Here is a 17,826-nt window from a genome sequence, read left to right on the forward strand (position 1 = left end):
TTCTCTGACACATTTAACAACTTAATTTTAACTTTATTTACAGATAAGTGTATTTCCATAAAATTGACTAGACTCTATAGTACATTATATTTTTCTTTCAAACATTAAGTTTTCATCCACATTTGAAATGCATTTAGAAAGTAAGATTATTCAGGTTTAATCTGTATTAACAAAACTAATCTCACTTCAGTTCTTTGCTTCATATCACTAATCCAAAGGACTACTTTGCAAAAAGCACACAATAATTGCCAAAATTTAATTAGATTAGGCAAATGTAGTACTCATTATCTACACTGACTAGTAACTTTAATAATTGCACCTACCTTTTTGGGAGGTGGTTACTGTTGGCTCTGAGGTGAATTTGTGAAGGCATGGGCTACAGTGTTTTCCACAAATCTTTGACAGGTAATAAATTTCTACTTTGAATAATGACTACTTTCTCACTGCATCAAAGTGATAAGATACATCCAAGGAATTATGGAGTTACTGTCATAATAAGGCACTCCAATTGAACCACGATTTACCAAAATAGAAAATATTTTTTTCAATTCTGCACCACTTTTGTTTTTGATAAAAAAAAAAAAAAAAAGTGCAGCTTTATTGGGTCACCTCACTCCTTATCCATGGCGACGTAAGAAGACATGAGAATTCTGATATGTCTTATTTATCAGCACTGTGTATTCTGGTGCTAGTTGTAGCCTGACTTCTACACTACACAGGTTAATTGAGATGGTACTTTGAATATAGGCTAATTAGTGAAGCAAATAAAATACTCTGGGTCTAACAGTATAGATTAAAAAAAATCCATATTTTGTACACAAGTATAGGTAGTTGCTTGGTAATACTAGAACATATTGTACCTTTAGTACTACTCTAGCCAACAGCATCAAGAAAAATGGTTCAATTCAGTACAAAAAATATATTCACACTAAACAATGTGGACCTGAACAACTACCTAAGTTTATACAGTGATCTTACCAGCTTTCAAATATCCTAATCAGCAGGGAACATGGAGATGATTATATACAATAAATTACAGATAAAACAATGAACACTTAAATAAGAACATTGTAATCACATGGATCTTTCTGGAAAAAAAGTTCATATGTACAAATGTTATGAAGCTGTTTAACTTACTTCTAGTATAGTAGGAGTGGGGGTGCATCCAAGGACAATTACTTTTGATGGTTGCTATCAGTTAATATGTGCCAACATAAAAATGTGCACCACAAGAGATGACGAACAAGATTCATTCCATGTCTGTGTGTTGTTAGAATGACTATCATTTAATAGATCCATTATCCTTTGATGACAGCAATCGAGCTTTTTTTATGCTATTAACCACATTTTTACATAACACATATACATGTAACTGAGTATACAGTAGATATGCACAGTATTTAAGATAAAGAAAAAAAACAACAACATTATAGACCATGTCCTGTATTTTTATTCTTAAACTGATTTACCAGGTCAAATTGCACAAACAATAGTGACCGGACAGCAAATTCCTTATTTGGGGATATTTTTACTCTTTAAATTCTTTCTCCTGTACACTCAAAACAGTGACCTAAAACACCACAATAACCAGCATACATAAACCTCAGCACAAGATTAGTAAATACACACAGGTCTGAAAATGTTTCCTTTCTCCCCCCTGCCTCAAAACAAAGCAAACAATGGAATGATTTCACACAAGAGCACTGTATACAGCACAACATAAGGTCATCTGTTACAAGTGGAGTGAACAAAAAAATGACGTTAAGGACCAAAATACATTTGAACTGGAGAACCTGCATAGGATGAGGTTGAATTAAAATTATATTTTTCTAATTAAATGTCTGTATGCATTTAACATAAAGTGTATTGAAATACACCTCTTGTGTAGAATATACTGTTATTTACTTAGTGTTTCATAGTCATGGAAGCGGCATCCATATGTTCTAACATTAAGAACATAGTAGCTTTTTATCTGAATATACAATAATTAAATGCATTTTACAGACTGACAGAATACAAGTGCCTCACGTACATCAAAAAATTAAAGAGATTCTACATTAGTTTCATCTCGCTACAAGAGTGCAAATCAGATGCTTCATGACAAACTGTTGTTTGATATTTCTTTGCCAGGAAACTTGCCCTTAAAACGCCCCACTTTTACCATAGTTATACTGTTCCCCTTGGATTAAAACAAACCCAAAAAGAACAAGAATCTAGCAATATGGAATGTGAAACAATTAAATCTTTGTGATTTATTTTTAATTATGTAAATCAACTAGAGTCCTTCATGACAACAGGTTACAAAGAATATTTCCTCCCTCCCAAAATACACAAAGGGCTTTACATTCTACCCAACCCCCCCCCACCCGCAGTTTTTAATAGAATGGGGCTAGCAGATATTTTCAAGGAGAGAATGACGGATAATTCCTATTCAGAGTGCCTTACATGCCATAACCAAAAGTAGGCTGAGCAGGTGGCTGGGCATAGGCCGGTGCAGCATAACCATAGCCATAAGCTTGCTGGGGCGGAACTGCAACACTAGGTCCAGCAGTAAGCATAAGTTGTGCCTGGCCTGTAAATATAAAAATTTTTTAAAATTAGATTTGAAAAAATAGACTCTACAGCATTATACAATAAAATCACAGATTTTGTAAACAGGTAATTCAGCACAAGGAAACCATATTTGGAAAGCGCAATTATTCAATACTTGGAACAAAAAAAAAAAGATTTAACATGTAACTAAAGCCAAAGCTGTTAATGTTTTGTGATTGGTAAGAAAAGAAAAGATATATACAAATCTATACATAATGACATTTTATACATGAAACATGTCCCCAATATTGACCCAACATATATTTTGAAGTTACAAAAGTGTTTTCACCTACCTTGAAAACTAAAAACTATCTAACAATACAAAAGGTTCTTAAAAGTTCCCAGCATTAACAGATCACCCAGTAATCACTGCTTTCGACTGAAAATCTCAGTTAATTGGCAAAATATGCCTTTAAAAAAGGAAGTCATTAAAACTTTCATAGTAGGTTCACCAATATTCATTTATTAAAAGACACAAGTTTATAAATTAGAATATTAAAAAAACTTCAGAGAGTTTTTATATTAGTAAGAATTACGTGATGTCATAGAAGTGCCTTAGTGGTTAGTGCTACTGCCTCAAACAAAGGTTTGTTTATTTATTCTCATCCTAAAAGATTTGCGTGAAGGTAGCTGGTGATTTTAAACTGGCCCTGTGCAAGTGTGAGCATGGACATGAGTGATGGGTTGGCCATCTTTCTAAGGTCCAACTCTCATCTTTTGCCCATTTCTGCCAAGACCACCTGCAGTCCCAATGTAATGCCAAACATAAATGAAGGATTGTTATACTCTGACTTTTTTGTTTTAATAAATATCTTGTTTCCCACAAAAAAAAAAAAAGAAGCAACATTTGGCTCTGCATCCTACTCTGGTGGTTTTAATGAAATACATTGTGAAAATCCCTATTTGTACTTGGCCAAACACATATATATATATATATACACACACACACACACAACAATTAATAGCAGATCAATTAAGATCCTCATACCATATACAATGGGTTGCGTTTCTGTTGCTTGTTCTTCTTCCTTCCTCAGTGATTCAGAAGCATCAAGTTTATCAACCTGAAAGAAGGAAAGAGGTTCAAAAAGTGGATAAGAAAAAGACAAACAAATTAAAACAATACACTTGTAATTTCTACTCAGAAAGGAACCTCTGGAAAAGCCTTGTATGATCATCTCTTTATTGATAATAAAAAGAAATGACAGATGAATGGGACCACAGTAAGTAAGTGGGACACAATTTTTTTACAAAAACAGGTTATCCAACAGAAGGCAAAGTGATAAGCACAAATCAGTGACTTTGGTGAAAAATGTTAGCATTATATTAAAGCGGCTATGGTATATAAATACTTGACTAGCTGACAAAGCAAAGCAGAAGTAAAGGCTAACTACTCCTGATTGTTAGACAGCAGTTAAAGTTGGCAAGAGACTTCATCAATATCACAACTTTGCAAAACAAAAAAAAAAAAAAAAAAAAAAACACCTGGTCCCAACATCGAGCCATTATCTTTTATTCACAGACATTCATAACCGTTATGTATGTAGAGAACCAAACCCAAAGGTCTAAATTATACACAAAGCTACTTTAACCTAACACACCCCCACAACCAAAAAATATAATTAAAAATATTGAAAACCTCCTGCTGTGTATCACTGATCAATCCAAACATGACTGCTCACAGTTAACTCTAAAGAGTTCTCTCTCCAGAGCAGACACCTACTGCTTGCAATCTGAAGCATTAGGCCATTTCTCCAGTACTTCACCCTTTGAACTAATAGAGGAAAAAGTCATGTACCCTGTTCAAACATCTTACAGAGGAATGTAAAAAGTTTGGGCACCCTTGCCTAAAATGTCTGTTATTGTGAATAGTTAAGTGAGCAGAAGATGAACTCATCACCAAAAGGCATAAAGTAAAAGATGACACGTTTCAACATTTTACACAAGATTAGTGTATTTTTTTTGTACAATTGTACAGTGAAAAAAAAAAAAGGAGCACCATGCACAAATTTGGGCAGACCGTAATTGGCTTGTTAGGGCTATGGCTTGTTTACAGTCATTGTTAGGAAACCCCAGGTGATGCAAATTGCAAAGCTGTATAAATTCTCTGACTCCTTAAACCTTGTCCTAACAATCAGCAGCTATGGGCTCATATAACCAGCTGCCTAGGAAGATTTAGCAGACTCTGGAGTGGTGGTGCACTGTTCTGTTGTGCAGCGACACCAGAACAAATATGACCTTCATGGTAGAGTCAGCAGAAGAAAACCTTTCCTGTGTTCCATCCACCAAATCCAGCACAGTTTGCAAATGATCATCAAAAGAAGCCTAACCAATTTTGGAAACAAGTTCTGTGAACAGATGAGTCAAAATATAACATTTTGGCCACAATGCACAAAGATATGTTTTGAGAAAAAATGTGTGCCAAATTCCGGGAAAACAACACCGCTCCAACTGTTAAAAGTGAAGGCTGATCGATAATGCTTTGGGCTTGTGTTGCAGCCAGTGGCATAGGGAATATGTCATTGGTAGAGGGATGAAGGGATACAAATAAATTGCAGCAAATTCTATTGGGCTTGTGTTGCAGCCAGTGGCATAGGGAATATGTCATTGGTAGAGGGATGAAGGGATACAAATAAATTGCAGCAAATTCTGTAAGCAAACATCATGCCATCTGTATATAAAAAAAAAAAAAAAAAAAAAAAAAAAAGCTGAGGTTAAAAAAAGGATGGGTCCTACAAGATGATATGATGATAATCTCAAACACACCTCGAAATCTACAATGGAATACCTCAAGAGGCACAGGTGACAGTTTGCCATGGCTCTCACAGTCTGTTGACCTAAACATCATTGAAAATCCGTGGATGGATTTCAGAAGAGTAGTGCATGCAAGAAGGCCCAAGAATGTTGCAGAATTAGAAGGCTTTTGTAAGGACGAATAGGTGAAAATACTCCAAGCCAGAATTGAAAGACTCTTAGCTGGCTACAAAAAAGCGTTTATAAGCTGTGATACTTGCCAAAGGGGGTTTTACTAAGTACTGACCATGTCAGGTGCCCAATATTTTGCTTCAGGCCCTTTTCATCTTTTTTTGGTATTTTGTACCTGTGAATGATGGAAATAAAAATCTAATCTTGCTTGAAATATTAAAGAAATATGTCTTGTTTAACTTTATGCCTTTTGGTGATCAGTTCATCTTCTGCTCACTTCACTACTCAAAATAACAGATATTTTAAGCAAGGGTGCCCAACCTTTTGCATGCCACTGTATCTTTAATTTATCCCAAATTTTTGTATTAACATTTCAGAAATTTACAGGTAGAATATTAAGTTGATTGTGACAAATACTAAGAATTAGAACATATTAGATAGAAAAAGCCACTTCAGAAGTGAAGTTGAAGTAAAACATTATGCAAGAAAGGCAGCAAGCAGAATAAACAGCAGCAGGAGATATCTACCCCTTGGTAAGTAACCAAAAGGGATAAATACAATTTTCTAGTTTCAGAAAGACTATTATGGGATAGGGTGGGGAGGGCACATGCCTTGACATCCAACTAAAGATTAATACAGTGCTTGTTTTCACCACCTCAATGTGGACAAGGGAAAGTATGAAAGTGGATTGTGGGAGGACCAGTAATTTTAAATGGGTTCAGTTCCCTACACACCAGTCGTTATTGTAAATTAATAATTTGTGTTAAAAAGGCTTTCCCAACAAAATAACTAACAAGCTGTAGCTTTACTGGAAAAGGCAACCAAAACAATACACATGCCAATCATGTTAACCTCAGTGTTAAAAATGTGCATGAAAAAAAAGACAAGAGTACCGAAACGCAAAAGTGGTATCTAAAGATGACTTTTACAGCCATTCCAGCTTCCAAGAAGCAGGCACAGCCAACAGCAATGTCTTTGAGCGTCACAAGGCATCGTTCACGCTATGACAGATTTGCATGCTTAACAGGAGATGGTAAGAATTTAACTCTGCACACAGCAGTTCAGTTACCAGCTTGAGACACACACACATACACACACAATTGTTTCAATGTGTGAGTGATAGAACTGTATTTTTTATTTTTATTTTTTCATTCAATTTTGATAAAAATGTGGAAAAACAGCACAGCTATTAATTTATGCTTCCGTAAGACGATTTTCCAAACCAATTTGTTCTTCTAGACCAGTGGTTCTCAACCAGTGGTACGTACAGTTTTATCTGTTAATAGAACTGGTTCTACAATAATTAAAAAAAATACTCTATTCATGTTTCCCTTGAAAAAATGATGATTAGCTGTAAGTTGTAGTTGTTTTTAAACTCTAGTGTTATGCATTTACATAAGTTAAAATGGTGGTCAGACTGACATTTAATAAAGCACCATACATAGCCTTGATAAATGAACTGAAATTTCACATTCATCTTGCCATTGTAATGAACATGGCTATAGTTGTGCATTCAACCATTTTACATCCAACTTATCCCATTCAAGATTTCTTGGATTGTCGTCTATCTACAACAGTGAATAAACGGTTAAATATATTCATTCCAAAATTAAATTAGTAGTTGTTCCTATTTATGCATGGGTTCGGCATCCATGGATTCAACCCACTGTGGATCGAAAATATTTTGCAAAAATAAAAGTCCAAAAAACATGTATTTGCTGTGCGCCGAGCACTATGGTCAATCAATGTGAATGAATTTCTATGCAGACATACCCTGTCGTAGCCTCTCACGATTTCACAGATCCTCAGTCTGTCTCCAGCTCTCATTGTTTGAGCATTGTTCACCTCATGTCTCACTTGTTTAATACTTGTGTTGTGTGTAAGCTTTTTGTCTGAGAAAAAAATGGCTCCTAAAAAGCAATCAAGTAGTCAAAACAATCTCTCAAAGGCTAAGGCAAAGTGTAAAGTGTTATTTCTCGATGAGAAAAATCTTAGATCTTTTGAAAAGTCATATGTCAATAATACGCCATTGTATATAAGGGACTCAAGCATCTGTGTATTTTAGCATCCGTCCTGGCACAACTGTGATTTAGTTAGTGTGTTTCAAAACGTCTACATTTGCCTTATGCTTCAAACTTTTAACGATTTGACATTTAATGTACTAATAATGGCACATTATCTCGGAATCGTGCAGTTGGCAAGGTTTCTAAAACAGAATACTAAATTTTCTGAACTCAAATCAAACAAATACTACATATCATACACTGTTTTTTTATATCAAGTAACTGTCCATTACTATAACACCTAAAATGTGCCAAACATGGTGACATGTGCTTGTACGGTATGGTAGTGAATGGGACAGAGCTTCTACTTATTAATAGTTGGTGTCCAATTCAGCAATTTAACAAAACAAATGCAGTTTTTTTGGAATTCTGAAATAATCTTAGTGACAAATTCGATAATACATTTTACTCACAAAGTCCACCTTAAAATTGTGATAAATCTAAAGAAAAGACTTTGAAAATTAAAGCATGAATAGTTTGTGACCTTTGAAATTTGAGATAATTGGTCTGGTACATTAAATATTACTTTTCCATTTGTGTTGTTAAGTGGCTCCTTCATACACTGATGCAATCTCACAACAGCAAATGTGACAAAACTGACAAAGCGATTTTCTGATAAACTTGCTTTGAAAAGCATGCTCTTATGAAAGTAGCTTAAAAGAATCTGTGCAAAAGAAAATATCTTGAATTATTTTGCTATTCACTAATTCAAATGGGCAATGGCATAAAAATTAGAATTTTTGCTAAACTGAAAGAATGAAAATTTTAGTCCTTTTTAAATTTTTAGGGGCTGCAAACACAGAAATATCACCTCCAGTTTTACCTATTAAGCGCTCAGTACTTAAGATTGAAAGGAAAAAAAGGATGTGGGTACTTCAAAACATTTAACTTCTTGGGATGTTATTCAAAGGATAAAGGTTGAGAACCCCTGTTCTAGACTGTTTACTTGTAACACAAAAAATTAAAATTAAAAAATTCCCAAACCATATTTCAAAGCAGTTTCTAAAAACTTGCCCACTAGTCTGAAAATCCTGAAGATGTTTCTGTAGTACTAGGTCTAACAAATTTATTTTTCTTGTAAGCAGTTTCTCATTTCAGTTTCTCAGGTGTAATTTATGGAATCTGAACAAAATTATGAGTACATTAGAAATTCTGGGAATAACAAGCAACAAATAGAAATGTGATAAACTGAAAGGCAAAATATGGAAAACAGTCCCTTAAACATTAAAATCTACTGTACTTCACTTGTTAAGAACGACCACTTTGAATCTAAAGCAGACACTTTTAGTTAAAATCTTTAAGATCAGAAAAATAGCTGAAAAAAATTTGCTAGAATTCCGCTAAAGAAAAAATTAAAATCACACAATTATTTCATATTTATGATTCTGAAATATTAGTACTGAAGAATGTTAACAGTTACTGCCTGTAACTGGTTCACAGTCCATTAAATCAGATTCTTTATCAAAATAGACACCTCAACCTAAATCAAAATAGAAACACACTTAATGTATAACATTATACTATATTTGAGTTGTATTAAATACAGAGGAAAGAACTGTATTTTCTACAAATTGAAATGGACTTTGGCACTTTAATTTGGGACTGTGAACCAGTGACAGTGGCTAGCTAGCTGCCTTTTATCTTTTACTAGTGGGCACATTAGTAGCCAGCTACATATTAACCAACAACATTACTACCGTATGATTTCTTCGGTCTCAAATCTAAAGGTTCTAATGTAAGTGAATGTGGTTTTGAAAAAGCAGCAGCAGCAGTGTAAGATGGGAAAAAATCTCATGCAGAATTCCTAAGGGTCAGTCCTTCAGACTTAAAGGAAAATAAGAATCAACTTTCACCTTTTCCTTAATTGCATCAACCTGAAAGGAAATTCAGAGGGTGCAGCTTAGAAAAATCAAAGTCTATTATCAAGCACAAAAAGCAAGAAAAGGCAAAGGATGTGAAGTAAAGGCAGTACCAATTAAAGCAGGAGAAAAGAAAAATATCTATATGTATATAATGGACCTTTATTATGCAAATGCTTACATTAAGAGCAGAGTAAAATCTTCTGTGGCAATGGCTACCATACAAATTGTTTTAATTAAGGAAGGTAAACTTAATAATGAATGAGAATGGAAACAAAATTGTCCTAATCATTAAAAATGCACCTGTGAATGAGTGGTGGAACCCAACAGTTTCCTTGTATTAAATTTTATATTATCAGTATACCAAAAAATAAATAACTCTATAACCAGGAGGACTACTCAGATTACCGTGCAAAACAATTTCCAGGATTATTTTTTTCATTACTGCGTAACCAAGCCTAAATGCATCATTTGAAAATATTCTTGCCAGCAAAGGAATATTCCACCAAAGTATTTAATATACCCCAAATATTTTGTAGTGCTGACCAAGAAAAATGTTTATTCTCATTATTTCATGTAGAAATTACAAATTGAAGATTCAATCTCAACAGAACCCTGTACTGACCAGTTCTGGACAATGGCAAACTATCTGAAAAATGTCCAAAAACCTTTCCCTTAACTCATGTCACATAATATAGAGGGTGTTTCATAAAGTATGCAGTTTTTAAAAATGCAATAAAATCAGCCAAAATCGAAGCAAAATTCAAAATTTGTATTTAATTTCATTCAACATATACTGTACTTCAATTTAATAATGAAAAATGATATTGAGCATATGTCCACCTCCACTTTCTCTTTCGCAGGCGTCCCTGTTGATTTTGCCGATTACCCATTGAATTTCCCTCTTCAGTTTGGCAATCGTTTGAGGTTTGTTCACGTAAACTTGTGACTTCACATATCCCCATAAAAAGAAGTCACAAGGTGTGAGGTCACATGACCTCGGAGGCCATTCTTGGTTGCCACCATGAAGTGAGATGACACGTTCAGGGAATTTTTCACGAAGCAAGGTGATTGTTTCCCGGGATGTGTGGCAGGTAGCCCCATGCTGCTGAAACCACATTTCATCAATTCCGTTATCCTCCATTTCTTCCACAGCAGGCCACAAAAAAAATAGTGATCATGTCCCAATAACGGTTGCCATTTACAGTAACTGAATTTCCATCATCATCTTCAAAAAAGAAGGGGCCAATCACGCCTCCTGCCCAAAAACCACACCATTCCGTGGCTCGTATGGGATGCATTTCGTGCTCTTGGATCACTCTAGGGTTTTCGTCACCCCAAATGCGGCAATTTTGTTTGTTGACATACCCCGAGAGATGGAAATGTGCCTCGTCATGTGTTGACATACCTCGAGAGATGGAAATGTGCCTCATCACTGAAGATTATTCTTTTTGAAAAATTGTCGTTCCAAAATCCAATCGGCGAATCTTTGCTGTTTTGCATGATCTGCTGGTTTCAGCACTTGTGTCAACTGAATCTTGTAGGAGTGCATATGAATATCTTTTTTCAGTATTCGATTCACCGCAGATCAGCTGTTGTGAACGACGGCGAAGCGACTTCACGGGGCTGACATTCACACTGTCTTTCACTACTGCAATGTTTTGTTGCATTCGAACATTACAGTTTCAACCGGGCGATTTTCTGGTTACAACTGACCCAGATTCTTCGAATTTCTGTACCAACCTCGAAACTGTTGTTGCAGTAGGGGCACTGTCATATCCAAAGATTGCGCAAAGTTTAAGGACAGTTTCTGCGTAGCACTCCCCATTTTTGTAATGAGTTTTTACATTAAGAATGCGTTGCTCGATACTGAACCGCTCCATGGCTACTTAATGGAAAAACGACAAACGTCTTCTAATCGGAGTGATAATAGATAACGAAAATGATAGGTACAGTGTGGACAACCTTCAAACAAAAAAATCTCACGCAATTCAAAAACTGCATACTTTACTAAACACCCTTTACATATCCATTATCCATTCATATGGGCGAAACATGCAAAATGTGTGCATTTTTTGACAAATTATTCAGTTACTTCCTGTAAACACTGCATTGAATGTCAACAGGAAAGATGCAATTCCCACAATATTATGCATTTGAACAGAAGCCTCCCTCTCTCTCTCTCTCTCCCTCCATTACTTATTGGTCAAAAATCCTTGTAGTCAATTCAGAAAGACTCTGTGCGAATTACAACTTTCTGTTTGACATTCAATATGGAATTTTCAGAAACTGTTAATATTTTGGAAAACATGCACCCATTTTGCATATTTTGACCATATGAATGGGTAATGTACATAGATAATGGATAGTGGACTGTGTGTCACGGGGTACATGATTATTTTTTGTTTTTCATCTGAGTTGTTTTCACATTGTTTGCCATTGTCCAGAATTGGTCACCACAGGGTTTAGTTGAGTTTGAATCTTCAATGTCATTTCTCCACAAAAACACAGATTTTTTTCTCAGCCACCACTAGAAACTACATGGATAAGTAATATTATTAAAAAAAAATTTTGGGCGAAGCATCACTTTAAAAATATGCACAGGATAAATTTAAACATAAAACATGTACTTAAAAAATGAACATTAAAAAATAACTTTCCCTGAACGATCATATTTCAATATCAATTTTTCAGTTGAACTTATGCTCAAGAAAGGAAAAGATAAAACAAAAATAGCTTTGGTTGTTGTTATTTTTTTTAAACAATCCCCTATACCTTGTTCAATAGTAGGTGATAAATTTGCAAGTAAACAAAGTATGCAGATGCCAGAGGAATTTTTCACTTGAATTGTGGAAGAGCTACAAGAGTAATCCACAAGAAATAATATGTTGAAATATAGTATTTAAGCAAAAAAAATCTACTCATGGGGGAGAGGATGCAATGTACATACTGAGCAACATGCAAAATAAACTTAATGTTTCATTCAATCTTTCACATGCTGAAATAACATTTTACATATGGACTATGTATATCAACCTTGCATGTTTTTGGAAAAAGTAGTATTTCCAAGAAAAGCTCACTTAATTAAATGAACTTTATTTCCATTTTAAGATACTATTAAGGATACACAAAGTAGTCAAAATGTGCATTAATGTACACATCAGCCATCTAAAATTATTTAATGCATGTTACTTTATTCTATAGGTTAAAATTAAAACACAATGTAAAAGAAATGTTAGCATGAAATAGCACTGTTAACCATTTACAAAAATTAGTGCAGCTAGGAAGGGAGAATACTGTCTCCTTATATTAACTGAACTATATAAAATATTTCAGAATAATATATTAAAATGGCTAAAACCAAGAAGCTATATACAATATATAAAAATAATATGAAGATTATAAAAAAGAAAAAACTGAGCTATATATTAAGGAAAACTTAAAAGTTAATACGGCCTTCTATGTTCTATATAATACAGTATGTTACATAAAGTAGTCAGCAAAAGTATTTTGTCAGTTTTATAAATTTCCTTGTTACCAACCTATAGTAAAGAGCTGGTGAAGATCACATCACAGCAGGTAGATAATGTAACAACTAGCAAAGTATTCAGTAAAGAGACTAATGTAGAGACCAAAAATAACATTGCAAATTTTATTCAGTCATGTTACAATAGGGCAATTTTACACACGCCATAGCAATTTTATCTTATTTAATGTAAAACTACTCCAATTCAACCAAAGGCTTGTGTTAAGCAATCAGCAATTTATATTATGTCAACTTTTTACAGTATAGCATTACAAGGACTCTAAAAACAGTGAGGAAACAACAGCTATAAAATAAACTAAAAAGAGGCGTTTGCAGCCTATCATGAAATACATAAAGTCCTTATATACTGGGCTAATTTGGAGTCTAACAACATGTCTTTAGGTTGTTGCTGGAAATCTTCCAAAGAAATGAGCAAACTCCACAACAAAGGAACTCCAGCCAGGAATTAAACTAATTCAATACTGTGATGAAAAAAGAAATGGCTTTCTGAAGGGCAAGATTGATAACACAAGTACAGACTATCTACCTTCAAGTTTTTGAAATTTAAAGCATAGGTAAAATAAACATGTCTAACCCAAATAAGCCATAACAATTTTTTTTTAGTTAAATGAGAAGCACACGGTGTCAATGCACCGTAATCTTTTATATGACAAGTGTAATGATGTCATAAACAGTGGTAGTCACAATGTGGCAATAATGCTATTAATAAAAGCAATACATTTGCCACAATGATCAACACAAAATACAACAGTGCTAATGAGGCCAAATACCAACACAAAATTCTGTATGAAGACAACACAGAAATGATTAAAAAGGAAAATGAAAAAAATATATAAAAACAACAAAAATACTCAATGAAGTAATGTTGACAAATTACAATAAGAATTCATAAATTATGTGACAGATGGTCAAAAAACAGTCTTGTTTTTTTGCAGAAAATATCCACCAAAGAAATTCTGTACTAAATTATAAATGAAACAATATATATTATGCTGCAAATATCAGAATTTTCAATCGCTACTCTAAGACTAAACTAAAAAAGTATCCTTAATCTAATACCCAAGTTGTTTCCAACAATTATCAAGTATGATAAACTTAAACGAACGATTACATATTACACAGAACTGGCAACAAAGGAAAAATAGCTGAAATCTATAGTTCAGTGTCAAGTTTATCATCACTTAAACAACATCAAGGTGACATTAACCCTATGGTCAAACATATTAGAGTTTGCTTCCCTACCAGAACTGCAAAGGTTTGTTTGTTAATAAATTAATTAATTTAATTAATTAAGAAAACCTCATTCCAAATGCAAAATTTTTTAAAAAGCTGTAAAGGAAGAATTATGATCCAACAGCAAAAACACTTTTCTACAACTGCTCTAGGAGAAAGGGCCTGGAAACATATTGAGCAGCGCAACTGAACTCCTGACCTCCATCTTATTAAGAAACTGTGAGGAAAACCTAAAAATTACATTGGTGCTTCCTTAGCAAATAGGGAGAATTTCAATAAATTTACCAAAAAAAAAAAAAGAATCATACAAAGTGGCTTGTTAAAAACAATTTATACTTATAATTACTTCCCAAGACATTTCTCTTTGGTTTTGAATTCAAAACAAAATGCACTAAAGCAAAGCAATTAGGAACTAGTCTATTCTTTTCTGTTTTTTCTGACGATCATTTATTTTGTCTTCAGACATCTTTGTTTTGTGCAATCAAATCTGCAATAGTATAAGTTTAACCAAAATGTTTGAACATCATTACTACGTTCCCATAACTGGAAAACTAGTGAGGACTTGAATACTTTTGCGAACTACTGTGTAAGTTGTCGTATCTGTTGTTAGAGAGTACATTTATTGTGCTATGCTGAAGGATGATAGATACTTTGTCCTAAAAAAAGGTTGGTACATTAACAGCAGGAACTGAATAAAGTCTAAAATTTCAACTCTTAATAAATTTTCTTTAAAATTGTGTTGTCAAAACAAAGTTTAAATGTTGTGCTAAATATAGCCTAAAACCAAGGCTAACATACTTTACTCAAAAGAATTAATGCAATAAATTAAACAATTTTCAATTTGTGCTGATCTAACCACTCAAATATTTAAAAGGATAGTAAATATAAATAAAAAAATCTAATTATAGTAAAGCTTGACTGAAGTGTTTCAGAAAAATATGAAAAACAAAAAGCACAAGAAAGCAATAATGAAATTCTCAAGAGGGTTTGATTCACTTGAAAAGAAAAAACACAGACATTATACAGTAGTACACAGATTTGCACAGAAAAAAGGCACACCTATTTATTGGTTAAACCAACATAAAGCAATTTCTAATGGGGTTACACAAAACAAAGATTGGCTAAAGAAATCAAAACTCCTGCCAAAAGCTTGGTCATAGAAAAGGTTTCTTCTTACCTTACTAAGATACTCTCTCATGACCTGGATGAAGTATGGCATAGAGAAGTCCATGATATTGTGCCTCCATGCAGTTTCCAGTACGACATCAGGTCTCAGCAGATCATAACAAGTAAACAGGCAAGCAGCAAAACATTCCTTCTTTTCTTCTTGCAAAAACCACTGCAGAAGCTCTTCTGCAAGCTCTGTATCTTTAGACTCTGATGCATACTGCATTGCATCCTGAACAAAAATGATTTGTTTCAGAGCTACATTACATTTAATTATAAACAATTCATTTATAATTTGGTGCAACAAAACAAATACAATGAAAGCTGAAAACATAAATTAAATAGAAAGTTATTTTCAAGGTGCATATATTCAGTTTTACACGACTACTTAAATAGCACCTTTTTAACTGCTTCTAACATTCATTACCCCAATGTTTGTTTAAAGTCAGTAATGATGCATGCAGTAAACTCAAACATACAAAACGATCAGTAATGTCTCACCACTTAGTTTTGTGTTTTTAAGCTCCACAATCAAATTCACATCAGGTAAATGTTGCCTAGTGTTTCTTTTGAAAAGACTACTGCATATTCCTTTTTAAATCCACTGACATCTATTACTAAACACTAAAAGATCAAATAAGACTGTACTGTTGATCATTTATAAATGATCACAGGGAGGTAATCCACTGAAGTCAGTTTCTGTCTATAGTGGCACTGGCAACCTGAGACCAGCAAAAACAAAATGCAGTCACACAACATCATCTAATAATAAAATTACAGTTTTCTGTCAGAGCAGCTTACTAATACAGAATGAAGGCATGCCAGAAGTTCAGTGTCTGCTGCTGTATGCATTCAAATTTCCCCATGGGATTAATAAAGTTTTTATCTTATCTAATCTATTTTATAGCAATCAATGACACCATATTATCTACTACTTGCTTAAATTACTCTACTTCAAATTAAAAAGTAGATATTAACCACTCCTTTAAACCACTACAGATTGTCCAATTCAGTGGTGTGTATACCACATTTCAGGAGTTTCCTACAGCAAAGATCGGTTTATACAAATTCATTACATTTTTTGCCCCCTGTTCATGATATTTTCTCATTTAATTAGCACTTTTCCAAGCTTGTCATTTCTCTACTTTTTACACCACCTTTGCTTTTCAGCTTCTTGGAATTTTGTTTGTACTGCATTAGACTATTACCAATAGCTGCTAGCAAAGTAACTAGCAACTACACTCACCCAGAACACTACTGTGCCTTTTTATATCCGCATTACTCTCCCCTTTCTTGTTCATGAACATATTTTAAAATGCTGCTAGTATATATTTTAAAACTCTTGCTATGACTGGCAGAAATATGTGACTTTCCTCACAACTATCTATTTCTGGTATCCACATATATCTCTTCTTTTGCTCCCAAGTAGTGGAATAACCTTCCATGAATACCTAACCTGTTGGCTGAAACTGTACTGATGTTTAGGCAGAACTTGTAGACTCATCTCAGCAAAATGATTTTGTAAATTGCTTAAAACTTCCATGACGCTGCTCTGTTCTAGATAACTAAAGCCTACTGTGGGCATTATATCAATTAACTGCACTCTTGTTAGACTACTAGTTTATCACCTAGTGTCAGGACTGACTATACAGTATTACTAAGCAATTATAATATACTATGATCTGTACTGTCAGTTCACTTTAATCATTACAGGCAAACACTAAAGGTTTATTCTACATATGCTAGGTTTTGTTAAATCACCATTTGATAAATAGGGACTTGTATGTTTATCATTAACTGTAGTGGTGCAGGGTATTTCACCTTGTACAGTCTATCCTTCTTGCACAGCTCCACACTTTGTTTCCAACGATTGTTGCCTTTAAAGAGGTAAGCTGCAATTCGCCTGAATTCAATTAGTTCATGCTTTTCAAGACGCTGAGCAAGAGAAATGTTGTCAAAATTATCATAGGCATCTATAGATGTGCGAAGTGCCTGTAAGGAAAAAAAAAAAAGGCAAAGAGGTTATTTCAGTTACATAAAAACAGTAAACTAAACAAGACAACATATATAACCTTTATGTAAATGTGTTTCTGAAATTAGTAATTAGGAAGCGTTATGATTTGAACTCAAGATTAATATTACTGTTACATGTAGAGGAGCAGACTTTGAATTTAGACTTTACATGTGTGTTTTATTATCTGACTAGTTATTTTTAATTTGTTAACTCCTAGGGTTCTCCAATACAGGGAAAGCAAGTACAAGAAAATGTACCAAGTATGAATTCAGTTAAGCCTTTAAATTCAGCCTCAATTTTAGTAATTTTTTGTTACTTTGATTCAACTGGCCACAGAATCATTACACAATGTTCTATAAACTATATTAAAAACAAAGGGCAAACATTTCCCTTTTAGAATATTTACATCTGCAGAAGAAATTATGT

The 17,826-nt window shown here is 33.8% G+C and overlaps 1 protein-coding gene across 2 annotated transcripts in view; it reads right to left on the bottom strand.

The window, feature by feature from the left end:
* Positions 1–1,427: 1,427 nt before the first annotated feature.
* LOC114655660 (clathrin heavy chain 1) overlaps positions 1,428–17,826 on the bottom strand; it is a 188,272-nt gene continuing 171,873 nt past the window's right edge. Inside the window, exons 29-33 of one of the 2 annotated variants that reach the window (XM_051931311.1) lie at positions 17,208–17,378; positions 15,397–15,618; positions 9,434–9,454; positions 3,581–3,656; positions 1,428–2,572 (exon numbers count right to left, since the gene is read on the bottom strand). In XM_051931311.1, coding sequence (XP_051787271.1) covers positions 2,442–2,572; positions 3,581–3,656; positions 9,434–9,454; positions 15,397–15,618; positions 17,208–17,378 — 621 coding nt within the window. In that variant the 3' untranslated portion in view covers positions 1,428–2,441. The remainder of the gene's footprint in view (positions 2,573–3,580; positions 3,657–9,433; positions 9,455–15,396; positions 15,619–17,207; positions 17,379–17,826) is intronic. The other variant, XM_051931312.1, reaches the window with a different exon arrangement.

Source organism: Erpetoichthys calabaricus, chromosome 8, assembly GCF_900747795.2.
Source record: "Erpetoichthys calabaricus chromosome 8, fErpCal1.3, whole genome shotgun sequence".
Lineage (NCBI taxonomy): Eukaryota > Metazoa > Chordata > Cladistia > Polypteriformes > Polypteridae > Erpetoichthys > Erpetoichthys calabaricus.